Genomic DNA, 19,373 nt, shown 5'->3' on the forward strand with positions numbered 1-19,373 from the left:
TGAAGGGAAATGTGCAAGTAGAAAGAGCAAACTTCAAAAAATAACGTTCTATATGATTCCATTTATGTAACATTCTTGAAATGACAAAATCATAGAGATGAGGCAGAGAGTAGTGGTTGTCAAGAATCGGGAGGGGAAAGTGGGAGTTGAAGGTGGCTGCACCAGGTAAATGGTAGCACAAAGGATGTTTGTGAAGGAACTGTTATATATTTTGGCTGTGATTGTGGTCATACAGATCTACATTTGATAAAATTGCATAGAAACACATATACATGAGTGCGTATAAAACTGGTTATAAGTGGAAAAGATCAGCTGACTATTTCAGGGTGAGTTTCCTGTGATACTGTATTACAGTTCTGCAGGAGGTTACTACTGGGGGAAAGTGGATGAGGAACATATATGATCCATCAGTATTATTCTTACAACACAGTATAAATCTATAATAATCTCAAAAGTTGAGGGGCGCCTGGGTGGCTCAGTGGGTTAAGCCGCTGCCTTTGGCTCAGGTCATGATCTCAGGTCCCTGGGATCAAGTCCCACATCAGGCTCTCTGCTCAGCAGGGAGCCTCTTCCCTCTCTCTCTTTGCCTGCCTCTCCATCTACTTGTGATCTCTCTCTGTCAAATAAATAAATAAAATCTTTTAAAAAAAAAAAAACATTGGAAGGGAAAAAAAAGAACAGAGGCATTGAGGCTAAGTAGGAGAACATGAGGTTTTGGGTCAACAAAGCTATGTTCAGATTCTGACTCCTCCACTTACCAACTGTGCAACCGTATGCCAGTTCCTTAACCCCTCTGTGCCTTCATTTATTTTTTTTCCTGCCATTTTATTGAGATATAATTGGCATAGAGCATTGTATTTATTTTAAGTGCACAACATCATGATATGATATATGTATGTATTGCAAAATGATTACCACAATAAGTTTAGCTAGCATCTGTCTCCTTACAGAGTTACAGTTTCTTTATTTTAAAAGTAGGTAAAAAAAAAAAAAGTAGGTACAGTAATACTACTTACCTCTGAGTTATTTTGAGTATTAACTAGCTCTGAGTAGCCAATCAGTATCTGATAGATTTTTAAAACATTGTTGTATATAGAAGCCACTCATCATTTACATTGGATCACGAAAACTATTTTGTCTTTTCATCTAGTACTTAAAGGAATAGGCACTTTGATTTCTCTGCAGAATTTTAATATTACTATGTATTCTCTCTTTCATTAAATCCTGCTCATGTATTTATTTCTACTTTTATGGGACTCTGTTATTCTTTTTTTCTTCCTTAAACACTCATTACATGTCTTTCCTCCTTTCTAATTTATGTATATGAAACTATAGATTTCTTTTTGACAACTGTTTTGCCAAATAGCAAAGTTTGATGTTGGTAATCCAACATTTCATTGTCATTCAGTTATAAATGTAGCTGTTTTTTTTTTTCCCTCTGATACAAGAATTATTTGAAAAATGTGTTTTCAGTTTCCCAAACACTTGATAGAGAATCTTTGTGGTCTTAATAATTCTTTGAAATATATTAAGCTTCCTCTGTGGCAGAGCATGTGATCAGTTTTTTATAACCATTTCTTATGTGCTTGGAAAATAATATATGTTCTTTGTTGAGTGTGGAATTTCATCTTTGTTCAATCCCTTGATTTTGTTTATTTGGTTGTTCCTATTTTCAGTATCCTTACTATGTTTTGGTCTGCATGACTTCAGTTGCTGCAGCAAAATGTCCCTCTGATTGTAGATGTGTCATTTTCTCTTTATAATTCTGCTAAGTTTCACTTTTTATATTTTTGGCTATCTTATTAGGTTCAACAGATTCAGAATTATTATATTTTTCTCATGAATTGTTCGTTTTATCATAATGCAGCAATCAACTTTATTCATTCTGCCTTAAACATATGTTTGATCTGATAGTAATATAGCCATTTAAGCTCTTTTTCAGTTGGTGTTTGCATAGTATATATATCCCAGATTTAGAATTCAGGGGAAACATTTTTCTCTTCACCTCCGAGCCTAGGCTTTCTCTAGTAAGAATCTTTGCTATTGTTCCCAGAAGACATTATCTTTGAAGTCCATCCGCTTACTAAAACACTAGCTGCTCAAGTATCCTAATCTATGTAAGGGCTCTCAATTCCAGCCTCTTTCCACATGTAGTCCTAAGGTTTCACCTTTCTCCACGAAGGCATCAAAACCCAAGCCTCCATTTTACCAAGACTGGCTACTATCCTTTCCCCCACTCCTCTTCCCTACGTCCCACCCCTGATAGCTATACTGTCAGCTCATGTACATACTGTAATTTTTGGTTTTCAATTCTGGCCTCCAGGGATTCTCTGTGCAAATTCAGCTATGCATTTTTTTTAAATGTTAGCTTTATTTTCTTCAGCATTGATAGGTGCTTAGAATGTGTTTGTGTAGAAGGAATGTTTAAGTTATCTATAAGTTCTGGCATGTTCCTAAAAGGGCAGATTTTTTTTTTAATTTAAAGATTTTATTTATCTATTTTAGAGAGATAGACAGCATGAGCAAGGGGAGGAGCAGAGGGAGAAGCAGACTCCCTGCTGAGTAGGGAGCCAGACATGGGGTTTGATCTCAGGGCACTGGGATCATGACCTGAGTTGAAGACAGACACTTAACTGACTGAGCTACCCAGGCACACCAGAAGGGCAGTTCTATCAGGAGTATTAATGAAATGAAAATGATACTGTGTTGTTCAATAATTGTAGTAGACAGGATCTGTCTGTCCTTTCTGAGTCTCGATTTTACAAATGAAGTAAATCTGATGTTTGAGTGGATGCTGGATGCCCTGGTGATGTGACAGCAAAGATCTGCCTTTGTTGTTGTTGTTGTTGTTGTTGTTGTTGTTGTTCATAACCATTTTAAACTTAGGGTACCAGAAGACTGGTCTTTAACACATCAAGATTTTTTTATATTTCAACTTAATTTTTGAGAATACTAATGTACATGATATTAATAAATGGCATTAAGATCTTATTATTGCTTACATAAGACTTTTATAAGACCGAGTTTTAAAACTGATTTAGACTTAAATTTTGAATTGAAGTTCTTTAAAAATGTTATAAACATGTTTCAGTATTACACCTAAACAAAGTACAGTGGTGATCTAAGCTGTCATAGGGCAGAGGTACGCTATGCTAATATTATATTCAAGATACAGAATTTAAGGAGGAAAAAGTTCATAAATTGTAACTAATAAGTTTTTTTATAAACTATATTATTTACATACATGCCTAATTCATGTTTTTAAACCATAATGAATAATATTTATGTTCTTTTATAGTATACCTATGCTGTTTTGAACTCTAAAATATACAAAATCCTTAAAAACAACTAGATTCCCAAGTTGCCTTTGAAATTTTTATTTTCGAAATTGTTTCTTTGAAATGTTTTTGGAAATCACAATTAGTTTTTCTCTTATGAACATTCCCACAATTGCACTAAGAGCAAATTCAGTCCCCAGAAAATTGGTTAAGTGATAGGACTCTTTTTTTTTAATTTTTTTAAAGATTTTATTTATTTATTTGACAGAGAGAGATCACAATTAGGCAGAGAGGCAGGCAGAGAGAGAGAGGAGGAAGCAGGCTCGTTGCTGAGCAGAGAGCCTGATGTGGGACTCTGAGATCATGACCTGAGCTGAAGGCAGCGGCTTAACCCACTGAGCCACCCAGGCGCCCAAGTGATAGGACTCTTTATCAAAAGCAAAAGGACATGATTTTGCTTTTGGGGTTTAGTTCTCTATGTCCAGAATAACAAATTCTAAAATAATGATTTTGTTTCGTTATTCTTCTCATGTGCCTAAGGAGAATTTAAGTATGTGGTTCAACCAGCTACCCTTGGATTATTTAGTCCAATAAAAAGTATGTCTGTTTATAACAACTTTACCTTTTCTTCTAGGTTACCTTCCGAACAAGAATCTATCACTGTAATATTAACAGCCAGGGCGTCATCTGTCTGGACATCCTAAAGGACAACTGGAGTCCAGCCCTAACCATTTCTAAAGTTCTCCTCTCCATCTGCTCACTTCTTACAGATTGCAACCCTGGTAAGAGACTTTAAGTCTAATACTGAATTCAAGTCTATTCAAGACATAAATGTCAGACCTTAGTGAATTATTTACTACCACCACCACTACTACTACTACTATAACTACTACTACTATTATTATTGATTTTTAATTTCCATAGTATGTAACTGCTTTCTTTTTAAATTGGGTCTTCTCATTAGTCTTTTTAAGACCTATTATTTACCAAGAAGGAAAAAGCATAGTGTGATAAAAATTAATGAAAAATCATTTTGGATTGGGAAGTGCATTTAAAGAATGCATTACATTCTACGGCCAAATAATAATAAAAATTCAAATTGAATGGCTTAATCTTTAATTAGATGCCTACCAGAAGATGTTAATTTGAGAAATGTGGGCCATTAAAATCTGATAACAACCAAGTAGCACCATGCAGACATGACCTTGTTGGCATTTTAATAACCATGAGTCCTTTCAAGCTAATAGAAAAAAAAGCTGAATGGTCCTCAACTAGGAAATACAACTTCCCAGGAAAACTAAGAGCCTGTGGCCAAGCCTTTGTGGCTTGCTGGTGTGCGTAATGCTGGAAGTTCTTACTTTCTGTGTTGTCCTAGATGTGTGATTATGTGTCTTTGACCAGTTTATTTTAACCAGAATACAAACCAGCTGCCAGTTTTTTACATATTTGGGTTTATTTTAAAAACTACAGAAGTTCAAAGGTAGCTACAGAGTTTTCATTGATGTTTTCAATGAGAAATTCTGCAAGTATTTAATTAGTAGTGTTAATATTTCGTAAGTTTCTATCTTCCACATTCAGGAATAAACTCTTTTCCCTAAATATGTGAAGTTTTAGACAAGAGAAATGACAAAGGGGAATCAGGGTCTCTCTTAAGCTCCTGGCTGGTTTATAAAACTTGAATTATAATTATAAATTATCTGTTCAAATTTTATGTGTTTGTTATTTTCAGTAGTAGAAACTTTTTAAAATAAAGATATATAAAAATATTTCAACCAAAAGGAAAATAAAATTAACTGTACAAGATCATTATAAAATGTTTTTTAAATTATTTCATACTTTTATCCCAGATAGTACAGTTCAGTAATGCCGCACTAATTTAAAACTGAATGACAAATACTGTGTTCTATCTCATTATTCGTATTTCAATCCCATTTGTTTGTATGTCTGTGTATAATTTCATTTTAGAGGTAACGTCATCAAAAGACATTTCTTTGTGTGATATGAGGACTAACCCACATGGTCCTCCTGGAAATGGTGGAACATGGAACTGCATTTGCCTCCCCACTTCCAGAAGAGTACTTCTGGGGTTTGCTGAAATTTAGAGGGGTATTTTAGGAGAAAAATTTATTTTGAGAAATAAGTCACTTATTCAAGAGACTTTTGATGTGAGGTCGTCATGCAGTGTTCAAGTCAAATATGTCTCACTAAAACCAGGGGGAGAAAAGAAGGAAACTTTTGAGACCATACTATTGGGCACTTCTGAGCACCAGATGAACATCCTCACTTCTTACACATGCAATAAGGTATAGCTTCACACTTAGAGAAAAAGCTGCATGCTGACAAGCATTCCTTATCCCAGTGGTAGCCAGACCTGCTTGGTGTCCCAGTCAGCTGAAATGGGCCTGTCTCTCTGAATCAGTTTCTGTGTAGGAAACTGTTCTCTTTACAGGTCTTCCCAGCTTAATATATTCATCCCACCAAAACCTTCTCTCAGCAATCAAAAGGATTTCTATTGAGTAAATCAGACTTTTCTTTTGCTGTGTCTCAGAAAATTACGGATACATTCTGCAAAACAATAAAAATAAAATCACCCTAGACTAAAGCAAAATCACATAAATAAAATGAATAGATTTTGAAAATAATGCTATTGATAGTAAGAATAAGCCTAAAGGATAAAGAAAAAGTAAAGAATAAGCCTAATATAAAACCTCAAGTTTTACCAGTATAGCCCATCTGATAAAAGAATAGAATATTGTTTGTAAAATACATGCCAACAGACTAAATGTTTATTCTTTAATACATATAAAAATGTTTCCTAATTGGCACATCATCTATATGTGTGTTCACACTTTTAGAGTCTTGAAGAGAGTTGTTTATCTTAAACAAGTCATAATGTCCATTCTTTTGTTTCACACTCTTTCCTGGGTCACTTCCAATCTGCAGATTCCCACCCCCCCAGATTTTAGTTAAACCTCAGTCTAACCTATCTTCAAATATCACACATATAAGTTTGGTAGAATACAAATAAATAAGATTCTCCTATAATTTTCCTATACTGAATACATAGAGCTATTTTAACACCAGAGTGCTGTCAGTTCTGAAGTAGGCTCTGCATAAGGATATAAATTTAACCAATTTTAAAAGTGTTTTCTCACTCTTCTCCCTACATAAACTGATTTTTTAAATCAGTTCTCATACTTTTCTCATAATTTTCCTTTGTCTCTTTTAAGACTTTTTGGTCTGTTCATAAATGTTAAATGTTTGAGGGTGTGGCCACACATCCTTACTGCATGGTATTTGCAGTCAGCAGTTACAGGTTTAATACCAGCCCCACTGTTGTGTGACTTGTACTGGCTTCTTAACTTTCCTCAGATTCAGTTTCTTATACAACGCAGAGGTAACCATCAGCCCTACCTAAATGACAGCATTCCTATGAGGTACATATGCAAGCCCCTTGTAAACAGTCAGGGACTGGTGTTGATGTCATTTCCTAGAATGTTTAAGACTCCAACTAACCATAGATTCAATGGCTGATAAATCCCCACTCAGTCAAATTTCGTTGAGAGAAGAGAATATTGAATAATCTCGAAACACCACCTCAGCACTGACACTCTTGGATTTAAACTCTGGAAGAACCCTAACCTTCAATTAGTAGTCCCTATTGCATTATTTCCTAGGAAAGATTATCTCTTGGGTGGCAAAATGTCCAACAGTTAGCAGCCAGTGGACGGGTGCACCAGTGATAATCATTCTGATCCCGGTGCAGCAGTCTAGGTAGGTCTAACTGCTGGCCTTTCTAGGGCTGTTCACACTTCACAGTGATGCTTATTGAGCCTGCCAGAGCACTCTTACTTGTCAGGCATCACCTGGCTGCCAGAGTTTGGCCGAGGAACAGAGTGGCAGCAGAAAGTAGAGGATGATAAACTCGAAAGACCAGGACCAACCTTCCAGGCTCTCGGAATTTAGTCCTCCTTCATGAACATGATCTAATCCATGAATTGCTGGAATTTAAAGTACTAATCAGATTTCCATTTTTCACAGAATATTTTTATTTGTCAATACTCTCCTCTCAAGCATATATAAAATTTAGTCTCTGTTCCTTTTTATTTTATCTTTTGAGGTTTGTTTTTGCCCTTTTGTGGTTATTTTTTTAGACTCTTATTAGATATGCATTACATTCTTTATATGAAGTCTCTTCATTATTTAAAATATGCTTATCTTATGGTCCTCAGTCCCAAAAATAATGGGTATTTTGCCCATACAAAATGAACTATCTTGAGAACACTGACAATTATGAGATAAAACAAGCGGGTCAACAGTTTTCCTTTACCAGATGCTTTATTTACAGAGTAATTTTCAGAAGTACTTCAAAAGTACTTCTTTTTTTCTCTTCTTTTTCCAAAAAGTATATAAATCTGGATGTTATCTGGCACTATTTATCTCAGTTCTACTTTTCTACTCTACTGCTGTTGCTATCTAAAGTATTAGAAATTTGTTTTATTCTGAGTATAATTCTAACACTGTGTCATTAAAAAATTATCCCCCAAATGTATGGGTTTTATGAGATAATTGGAAATTTTGTAAACTGAGCATTTGATACTAAGGAATTATTGCCAGAAATTTTTAGACATAATAAAATGGAAATTAGATCATGAATTTTTTATACATCATTACCTTTTAGAAAAATGGAACTATTTGCAAATAGAATTCTTTGATATCTAGAATTTGCTTCAAAATAATCCAGAAAGATCAGAAGTAGATAAGGATGTGGAAGATATGAGATTGACCATTATAAGTGTTGAATGATGAGTGATGGGTACTTGGCGGGGGTTCATTATACTGGTCTACCTTTGAGTATGTTTGAAATTTCCCATAATGAGGATTTCTTTTTAACTGCCTAAGATGAGCAGCGATGTAATCTATAAAAGGTGTGTGATTCGGCTCTTTTGTTCTGTGAGGGAATCATCTGGGCTCTGACCCTCACCCTATGTATTTCATTCCTCTGTCAGCTTCCTTCAAACTAAAAGCTGTCTGGTGGTTTGGCCTGGGCCATCAGGGTCCTGCATTCATAGAACCATGAAGTCTTTGCTGACCACTCTTCAAACAGGCAGAACTGTACAAGCCAATTCATATGAAAATGCTCTGAGCATACCCACAAATATCAACACTCAAGATGGGTGAGCTCTTCCCCGTACCTCCCAGTACCTTCCAAATAAATATCAAGTATTGGTTAATCCCAGTCTTAGATGTATGCATATTTTTCTTAGAACAGCAAATAGAACTCAGAATGGCAGCTAATTAACCCTCAGCCTTACACAACGATTAAGCTGAGGGTGAGCACAGCTGCAGCTTCATTGCTAAGAGCTTTATTCATCTCAAATGGACTGAACAAATGGAAAGAGGAATTTGCTCCCAATGGCTCTTTTATAGTGTTCTGGAAAAGGTCAGAGAATGGCCTCTTCCTCATTCTCCAATGTCCCAGCCCTTTGTTTCCGATCACTTATGGCCTGTTTTTTAAACAACTGGTAGAATCCTTATCCATAAATTATCTCAGATACCTAACTTTGATTGTTATTTATTGCTTATCTTTGACCTGGTTATGATTGTATAATAAATTGTGTTACTAAGCATGAAAATTTTATAATTGATAGCAACTGCTAGGGAATGGGGACCATAAAGTAGAATTAATTATTTCGACAAGGCATATTTGTGTAGCTTATCTATACTAAGCTTGTGAGCTCTTAGACTGATGAAAGATACGTAAATGGACTTCTAAGAGGATCCTACTTCCTCCTGTAACAGCATGGACCTGGCTTCTACACATCCTACTCTACTACACTTGAGAACTGGCAAAGAACAATTTCTTTAATTGAAATTCAGGTGAAGCTCTAAAAACAATAAACCTACCTGTTTTCAAAGCTGACTATCTTTCCATTGTTGGGTCCCCAATGTTGGATCCCCCAATAATGGGTCCGTGATTAAAGGAGCGAGACTGATACAAAATGAAGGTCAAGCAAAGCTTAATGCCTCTTACAGAGAGCGCGACCCCTCCCTGCCTCACAGACTAACTTTTATAGAGCAAAGGCCATGTGGTTGGGCCTGGCCACACAGGTGGCGAATGAGATTGTAACACACAGAGAAAGCTGCACAGTCATGCTAGGTTACACATAAGTGACCAATTGAATTACAGTTTACCCTATAGTAGACATTTGAACTAGCCTATCACTTTGGTGAGAATTGGCACCCAAAAGGTGGGGCCCACACTCCTTGGTAGCTAGGGAGACAGTATGTGTGCTTTACTGATTGGATGTCTCCACCTGACCAGACTCATCCCTGCATTTGGGCTGTTATCTCTACCTGACCTGACCCACCCTTGTATTGGGGCTTTGTTACCTGGGACTGGTTTCCTGGACTTGCTTTTAAATAAGTTCCCCTGGGGGGGGGGGTCAATTTAAGTTTTACTGCATAAACAACAAAATGGCTGTTCAATCAAGGTAGGGCCGCTCTGGCTAAATAGGCCCTTATAGCAGGAATGCAAAAATATTTTTTTCTAAAAAAGACATTAAATATGGGTACATAGACATAAGATTTCTCCTAATGCTTGTGACTTTTTTTTTAAGTGAGAAAATTGTGAATTAGAAATATATGGTACAACATAAAGCTAACTTCAAGCTGTTCTCTTTGTGAATAATTGGCTCTTTTCTAAAATGTCACATTGATAAATTCCAGAAGTCATTCTAATCAGTACTTTCAAATGTGGATGTAGATAGGCTATAATTCATTGTCTTAACTTCTCTGACACCTTATGTAAAGGAAAGCTATATTTATATGTAAGTAGTCAATCTATCTGATATTTTAAAAGCCAGAAGAGTAAGTGAAGTCCAAAAAAATGTGTAAAGGACTTTGGGTTCTAACTCAGTATTATCAGCAGAATCCTGGCACCCTGCCCCCTCTAACACCACAGGTTCCCATAGACTAATTCAGATCTATTTGAAATATGCCATCCATGATGTGTTGGCCCTAGAAGAACTGAAGATTCATTGAAAGGATGAACAAAATCAGGGAATACACATTATTAAACAGAAGAACATATCTGTTTTGTGAATTAAAGAAGTTTCACAGAAGTGATTCTGTACCATCATACATAGAAAAAAACAAAATATCAGAGTGCCTGAATGACTCAGTCCGTTAAGCATCCAACTCTGGATTTCAGCTGGGGTCGTGATCTCAGGGTAATGGGATCAAGCCCACAATGGGCTCTGTGCTCAGTGCAGAGTCTACTTATCCCTCTCTCTCCTTCTCTGCCCCTTTCCCTCCTCCTCTGCCCCCAGCCCCAGTTGCTAATGGATTTCTCCTCCCCATCTTAAATAAATAAATAAATAAATAAATAAAATCTTTTTTTAAAAGGTATCAATTCTGGTACCAACATATTTATAAATGTGTTTCCCTACCTTGTTATTCTGTAGAAAGGAACTCGTTAGTTGTCCTACAAGGGATACTAGTATATAATAATGTTAACTAAAAGATCCAATTTTTTTTTTTTTTAGATTTTATTTATTTATTTGACAGACAGAGATCACAAGCAGGCAGACAGGCAGGCAGAGAGAGGGAGAGGAGGAAGCAGGCTCCCTGCAGAGCAGAGAGCCCGATGCGGGACTCGATCCCAGGACCCTGAGATCATGACCTGAGCCGAAGGCAGCGGCTTAACCCACTGAGCCACCCAGGTACCCTAAAAGATCCAATTTTATGGTACTTTATCAAAGTATCATGATTTTCTAGAAAACACAGGATGAGAAAAGAAAGCTAAAATTATCTGACCATGGGTTTAGGTTTTGAATTGCCAGGTAGTGAAACACATAGAAAGAAGTTGAGTCAGAGTTGCCTAGAAGGAATTAGTGGCTTCAGAATATAGGGCGAGATGACTCCTTGACAAAGCAGGTATCCTAATCAACACTTGATAGTTCTACTTTGTGTAGGCAAGTTTTTATTTAACATAAAAATCAGTTTGCTAGGTTCCCTGAACATCCAATTTGTCTAGGTCAAAAAGAGTATTAGTAGTTTATTATTTTTTTGCTATATCATTGTCCAAAAGTGCTGACCTACAAAAACTTTGTTACTTTCAGCTTTGTGCAGTGGCAGTATCGTAAGCCAATGAGGTTTATCCGAGGCACGATTATTGCTAAATGAAAAACTTTGTTACTTTCTTAAATATATATCTCCTTCGTAGATTGATTCTTTTAAAGATGGTAAAAACTATACCTTATTTGCTCTTATATGGGTTGCATTCAAAATGTGCCTATTGGGGCACCTGTGTGGCTCAGGGACACCTGCGTGGCTCAGTCACTTAAGTATCTGCCTTCAGCTCAGGTCATGTTCCCAGCTCCAGTCATGTTCCTGGGGTCCTGGGATCCAGCCCGCTCAGCAGGGAGCCTGCTTCTCCCTCTCCCTCTGCAGCTCCCCCTGCTTATGCATGTAAGTGTCCTCCCTCTCTTTCTCTCTCTCACACATTCTTGCTCTCTTAAATAAACAAAATCTTAAAAAGGGGGGGGAGGCATTGAAGAAATTGCTCCCTTTTGGTAAAGAAGAAAATACAACTTTGTATTTATCATGCTTGTATTTATTTTTCTCACTTGTTTTCTTACCTCTGAACCAGGTAACAGCTATGCTACCAGCATTTTTAAAGCAGGAAGATGAATCCCTGGGTGGTGATCTATAATATCTTTTCTGGGTTTGTTTTGTTTTACAGTTTTGTTTTTCATCACTATAGATTCTGGTTGGTGTGTCCTATAACAGCACTAAAATTTCACCAATTCAGTATAATTAGGATGTCAACCAGGTTGGTTATTTTTAATAAATTGTAGGAAATTTTAAGTAAATGAAGACCTAATATGTTTAAGCACATGTAGGAAATACTAGTAAAATGTTTATATTTGATGGCTTTAGACTCTGCTTTACCAAGGACAGAGAGGAAGTGGATTTTTCACATTCATAAAGTAGAAAAGATGGCTGTAACAAATCCTAATATATTCCTCAGTCAGCTTCAAAACTTACCTTTATTTAAGGTTTGGGTGTTTTTATAGGCTATCAAGGACTTTTTTCAGACAGACTAAATATTCTTAGATAATATTGCTTCATAGTTATTAACTTTCATAGCAACCCTTTTTAAAGAAATAATAGAGTAAACTTCAGAATAAGTTGCTGTGTTAGAATTTCTATTAATATTTGTTACTGAAGTGTGCAGGATGTGTTGCACACAGTAGGCTACTGGTAGTCTTGGTTTTCTTTTTAAGAAGAAATGAAGATAAATTATTTAAATAACACACTTAAATAATATATATTTGAAATCATAACAAGGCTCTATGGTGTTTTAATATGGAAATTTGAGAGTTTGAAAACAACATAATAAAAATCCTCTAATTGTCCAAGGATTTACTTGTATGGACAAAACATCTGGATGATTGAATAACATGTTGCCTTTTTAATTTGGATATTGGAGATCATACTGTGTCTTAGGAGAAACATTATAATTATGGAAATATTAGGAATTAATGTAACCCTACCAATGTCTGAGTCTGAGACCCTTAATTACCAAGCAGTTATCTTTATATTTCCTTACTTTTTAAAAAACCTTCCATTCAGTATCTGGCCTGGGCAGAGTGCTTCCAGTAACAATGCTCACAGTAATTCTTACTTAAAAAAGATGTGTCTGTCATGTCATACTAATCATTACTACACAACAGCAATAGCTTCTTTCTTGTGTCTTACTCCTTATGTTTGTCCTGTAAGAGATCCTAGAGCTTAATGCTTCTTACAGGTGTTGAATTTTTGGTCATGTCGTATTGGTGAGGAATTTGCATAATAAGCAGCACAGGAGTTCCTTTAAACTACAGGCATATTTCTTTCCATGACCAGTAGTGTTCCTGGGAAAAAATCATAAATCAAAATGTTTTAGATATATTTGAAGAATTTTCTGCTTAAGTATCCTATGGAGGGACCTATTGCCAAATAAAGCACTTATAAGCTTGAATTTTAAATGCCCCAATTTATCTTTTCTTGAAAATATAAGGATATTTTCTCCCTAATTCAACACTGCCTTCCCTCTGAAAGCATTCCCCAAATAAGTCATATTTTTTGTGATACTCAAGTGCTGAGGGCAGCCTACAAAAACCCATATAGCTAAGTGCCTGTAGGCAGGTATAGATAGTACCTTACGATGCAACTGCTCACATCAGCAAGGTACACAACCTTTTATTCAGAGCATCGTGGCCACATGTACTCCAGTGACTGACTCTGTCGAGACTGGCTCCTGTGATGAAAACATGTTTGTATACAGTCTAATTCAAATACATAAGGGAAGTAAGGACAAATGGAGACCTAGAGGAGATGGAACTTTGTGGTTTATCTAGCTTTGAGTTAGATTTTTATAAGAAAAGCTCTCAAAAAGATTGCTCAGCTACAGTGTGTGAATAATAAATAGTCCTGCTCCATTGGGGGAAAAGGCACATAAGCGTGCCAGCCACCCCTGGTCCTCTCTAGGGGGATTCATCTACCTGAGGAATGTATACACTTTTATCTAGGCAAGGGTTTAATAGGGCTGGTGTATTTTAACATTAGCCTTATTCAGAATGGTTCTGTTCCTGCAGAAAATGCATTGTTTCAGTGGATTCACATTCAGAATATTGTGGATAGCTTCAAGTTAGGATTCATCACATTTGAGTTCAAAGGAGTCTGTGTCCAATTTGGTGAAAGGTGATTTAAAGTTGCAGTTATCAAACAAGACAAAGAAGCCATTAATTTATATATGGGAGTTGCATTTGGGGAACTCTGGCTGTGTTGCATATTCATAGTTTTCATGGTGGAGCAAGGATATCTTAAAGGTGAAAAAAGGGTCTAGATGGACTCCTTGATAATGTCTCAGTACTGGGTTTTCTTTTTTGTTTTTCAAAATGGAAATATCTTTCTTTTTTTCCATAAAAATAGTATGTACTTATTAAATTTCTCTTAAATCAACTATCCTTTAAAGATTAAGTATTTAAGGGGCGCCTGGGTGGCTCAGTGGGTTAAGCCGCTGCCTTCAGCTCAGGTCATGATCTCAGGGTCCTGGGATCGAGTCCCACATCGGGCTCTCTGCTCAGCAGGGAGCCTGCTTCCTCCTCTCTCTCTCTGCCTGCCTCTCTGCCTACTTGTGATCTCTCTCTGTCAAATAAATAAATAAAAATCTTTAAAAAAATAAAAAAATAAAATAAAATAAATAATAAAAAAATAAAAAGATTAAGTATTTAATTTTCATTTGAGACTCTTTGCTTTGCAAACTCAAATTTGATGAGACTCAGCAGAGTGTATTTGTCAGTTAAATTTGTCTCATTATAATCTTGGTGTAAATTTAGACACACTGACCTCAATGTTTAGCCCTGGCTTTGACCTACTTCTCCTTAGTATTTCCCTATGCATATTTTTTGCCCCTTAATTAATATAAATCTAGACACAGGGATTAGCCATTGCTCCAGGTTTTTGGTTAAAAAGTCGATTGCTGACCCTGCAACAGTAACCTCTAATTTATTGGTTTGGAAGTCGATCTCACAGCTGCTGTATATATTAATTTATGATGAATATTCTCTTCTTCAATTTACTTTTTTAGAAAATGTCATTTTGGGTTTTCCTTTTTAGAAATCACCAATGATCTCTTTTTTGTTTAGGGAAACACTAATAAGGAAATGGATGGACTAGATCAATACTAACCAATTTCTACATTCTCCCAAAACTGCCCTCTTCCTCCACTAATATCAATTAATCAGTGTCTTTCTTAGTTTAAAATATAGCAAATTGTATTTGAGGTGTTTTTCTCCCATGAAGCATCTTCAAGTCTTTGGCATCTGATGCTGTTTAGTGGGGGGGACTGGGTAAAACTGTTGAAGCAACGTGTTTCTTCTGTTGTCAGTGGAAGGCTCTGAAAGCACAAATAAGAAATTGAAAAGTGAAGCAGACTTTCAGTATAAATAGGCACCATTCCTTCCTCCCATGGGAATGCATATTTCCCTCACAACTGTTCTCCCAAGGAGTGATTCAAAGACTATCTTTCTTTCCTTTACTTGAGGAATTTCTGAAGAGTCAAAAACATTTAGTGTAGCTTTTAATTAACTTTTTCTTTATTATTTCTTTAATGAAGGTGATTTTAAAAGATTACAATGGTAAAAAGGGACCAGAAGATGACTTTTTCTCATTCTAGAGTAAAAAGGGTTTTTTTTTAATAATAGGGATAAAGTTATGCAAAAAATTGTATATTTTAGGTCAAAGGTCTTTTCTATTCCTCTAAAAAATTTTTTTCCTTTCATTTTTTTACAGCTCAGACCAGTAGTAAGTTTGTCGCTCTTTAAAATTGGTCCTCTTTCTCTGTAGTCACTTTTTTTGACCATAGCACTCACTATGTGGGTTTATTTACAGCTTTTGTCAGGAGAGAAATAACTGTGTCTGCTAAGCAATTTAGTTCCAACAGGAAGACTTACTCTTCCTGTGTCTGTTGTCCAACTGTTCTGTAGTCTCTTGCTCTCCACATGAGCAGAAAGGTTTCAGCTGTTATTCCCAGGTAGGGGAATATTTGCCACAGGTATCTTTTCTATCATTTAAAATATGTAGAAGTGATGAGATTATTAATTAGCTGAGTATGCTTCATGTAATTCTCTTAGATCCTCACTGTATGCCACGTGTGAAACTCTAAATGCTATTTTTTTGTTGGTTAATTTATTTTGCCATTTACACTTCTGTCCTCATTTAGTCCATTTCTATATTGTGGTGGTTTGGTGATATAATAGGTTTGTTATTGATAATTGAAACTGTTCTAATAATATTTATTAGTGGTAACACCTGTACCTGGTTTATAAATGGCATAGCATGGATTTTAAGTGAATACATTTTTTAAAATTGCTAATAGCACACTGTTTTCCAGAGTGGCTATACCAGCTTGCATTCCCACCAACAGTATAAGAGGGTTCCCATTTCTCCACAACCTCTCCAACATTTGTTATTTCCTGTCTTTTGATTTTTGCCATTTTAACTGGGCTAAAGTAGTATCTCATTGTCATTTTCATTTGTATTTCCCTGATGGGGGGAGGTTCCTCAAGATGTTAAAAATAGAGCTCCCTATTACCCAGCAATTGCCTTACTATGTATTTACCCCAAAGATACGGATGTAGTGAAAAGAAGGGGCATATGCATCCCTATGTTCATAGCAGCAGTGTCCACAATAGCCATACTGTGGAAGGAGCTGAGATGTCCTTCAACAGATGAATGGATAAAGAAGATGTGGTCCATATACACAACAGAATATTATTCAGCCATCACGAAAGGATGAATACCCACCATTTGCATCGACATGGATGGAACTGTAGGGGATCATGCTAAGTGAAATAAGTCGAGCAGAGTAAGTTCTAATAGGGTTTCACTCATATGTGGAACATAAGGAATAACATGGAGGACCACAGGGAAAGGGAGGGAAATCTGAAAGGGTAGAAATCAGAGAAGGAGATGAATCATGAGAGACTGTGGACCCCAAGAAACAAACTGAAAGTTACAGAGGGGAGTGGTGTGAGGGGATGGAGTAACAGGGTGATAGGTACTAAGAAGGGCACTGGGTGTTACACGCAACTAACGAATCATTGAACCCTACATCAAAAACTAATGGTATACTGTACAGTGGCTAACTGAACGTAATTTTAAAATTAAAAGTAATTTTTAAAATTGCTAACAGCATAAAACACTATACAGGATGTCGACTGCCCATTGTGCACTCAGAAGGATCTCTCCACCTAGAGACCGTGGTGCCTTGATCTCTCCTTCCTGTCTTTGTACAATTCCCCATGTGGCTGTCACATTCCCTCTTCAGGTGACCTTTCAGAGAGCACCACCTTCTGAGACCACTGACATCACCCATGTAGCACTAAGGATCACACTCTATGACACTGACTTTTAAAGAATCTTTATGTACAGAGGAATTGTTCATGAAACTTCTGTATTTTGCTAGTATTTGCCTAATATCCTCAGGGCCCAGGTGTGGAAACTGGAAAGAATGTTGATCCTCTTAACATGAAGCAGTAGGTTTTTCCTTCTGACTACAAATAGAAATAGCCAAAGCAATGTGAACCACTGGGCTTTTGCTTACATTCTCACATCAGCTTATTCATTACTGCCTTCTACCGACTGCCTCTTTCACAAATTCCAAGAGAAGAAGCAATTAAGAGAAAGAGAATGAACCACATCAGAGGTCATCTAAGAAGTAATGTAATTGCACATCATTTTTTGAAAGAGATAGTGACTAGAACTTCTTATATATAGTTGTTTCCCAGCCTTTGTGACCCTGCAGTGCTTTCTTACTCATCTTTATCCTGTCCACATTAGCCCAGGGACTCTTTAGTGCTTTACTTCCTATAGTGTGTAATATAAAAATAACTGATCTACTGTATGTGTTTTCAGAGTGCATACGTACAAACTCCAGCTTCACCCCAGGCTCTTATTTGACTCCTCCCTCAAGCCTGAAGTGTATCCTTCTCCTCCATAAGAATCACTGAGCTGGAGTTAATGGCAAAGTGAAATGGACCAGCACATATTTATTTCCTTAGGACAGAGCTTTGTGGTGTATCTATCCTTGGTTAGTTTATCTCCTCTCTCCCTTTTCCTATTAGCCAGTCTCTTCTCTTGTTCTGTATTTTCAACCTCTTTGTTTCTCTGCTGCTGCTTCTCTTCTTCTTTTCTTTTTTTATCCTAATTGGTCACCTGTTGCTCTCCCTTTTCTTTTAACCTTTCTTTCACCCAGAAAAATGCTCTTTAAAAAAGAAAGAAAAGAAGGATATCCAAACTATGTTTTATTTGGTTTTATTTTAAAAGAACTTTATTTAGTGTTATCTCTATAACCATGTGACTTAGCTCGTAGTGTCTGTTGACCTAGTATAACCTTGGAATATACCATTTCACTTCACATGCCAAGCAATGGCTCCGGTCCATCTCGTGTGCCAGGGCAGGAATGGCCTGCATAACTCACAAAAGGTTATGGTGTCATCTCTGAAAATGTGGCTGAGCCCTGTGAGTAATGTTGGAATTGTGGCCATTCTTAGCCAGTACATACCTTCCAAATGCCATGACCTCTTCCTCCAGTTGAACAGTTGATTTCTGTTTATTTTTTTTTAAACAGTAGCTTTTTAAAATCTAGTTTGGGAACTATATTAAAGCCCTGTGCAGGGGCGCCTGGGTGGCTCAGTGGGTTAAGCCGCTGCCTTCGGCTCAGGTCATGATCTCAGGGTCCTGGGATCGAGTCCCGCATCGGGCTCTCTGCTCAGCAGGGAGCCTGCTTCCTCCTCTCTCTCTCTCTCTCTCTCTGCCTGCCTCTCTGCCTACTTGTGATCTCTCTCTCTGTCAAATAAATAAATAAAATCTTAAAAAAATATATAAAAAAAATAAATCCCTGTGCTCTGTAAGGAGCATTGCCAAAGCAGTATCACATGCATAGGAAAATTTCTTTTTCGATGTTCTGAACTTCTTTGTCCTGTGTATGGATGGCAAGGCTTTAAATGAAACCACTGGAGGGACGCCTGGGTGGCTCAGTCGGTTAAGCATCTGCCTTCAGCTCAGGTCATGATCCCAGAGTCCTGGGAATGAGCCCCACGTCAGGCCCCCTGCTCATCAGGAGTCTTTGTCTCCTGCTCCTGCTCACTCTATCTCTCCTCTCTCTTAAATAAATAAATAAAATATTTTTTAAAAAGTAAATAAAACACTGGGGTTAGTCTACAGTATAAGATGGTTTATGTTGTATAGCTCTAAGCTGTTGTCCCTCACTGTATTTATGCCTGACTTCTCTAAGTAGTACTGGCGTACCTTTGCATGCATACATCTCTTCAGCAAACCTTATGATGGCCCTTGCTAGACTGACCAATATCAGGTAGATCATGAGCACAATGAAGGTTGTACCTTGCCTGTTAAGAAAGATTAAGTCAAAGGAGCTAAATTATACTGAATGTTGAAGATGTCAAGAAACCTAGAGTGTTGCCCTGCTCTCTCACCTACAAGATAAATTGGTGCCCTCATTTGTGAATTAAGATAGTACTTCTG

The 19,373-nt window shown here is 36.9% G+C and overlaps 1 protein-coding gene and 1 non-coding gene across 4 annotated transcripts in view; both read left to right on the forward strand.

Moving 5' to 3' along the window:
* The window catches only part of UBE2E2 (ubiquitin conjugating enzyme E2 E2), a 384,658-nt gene that overhangs the window by 333,524 nt on the left and 31,761 nt on the right, over nt 1–19,373 (forward strand). For all 3 annotated transcript variants that reach the window (XM_044252543.1, XM_044252545.1, XM_044252544.1), the window contains one exon: nt 3,913–4,060. In XM_044252543.1, coding sequence (XP_044108478.1) covers nt 3,913–4,060 — 148 coding nt within the window. The remainder of the gene's footprint in view (nt 1–3,912; nt 4,061–19,373) is intronic.
* Nucleotides 11,400–11,534, forward strand: LOC122910902. The gene has a single exon (XR_006385295.1). It is a non-coding gene; the product is annotated as a U4 spliceosomal RNA (small nuclear RNA).

The sequence above is a fragment of the Neovison vison genome, chromosome 6 (assembly GCF_020171115.1).
Source record: "Neovison vison isolate M4711 chromosome 6, ASM_NN_V1, whole genome shotgun sequence".
NCBI classification, from domain to species: domain Eukaryota; kingdom Metazoa; phylum Chordata; class Mammalia; order Carnivora; family Mustelidae; genus Neogale; species Neogale vison.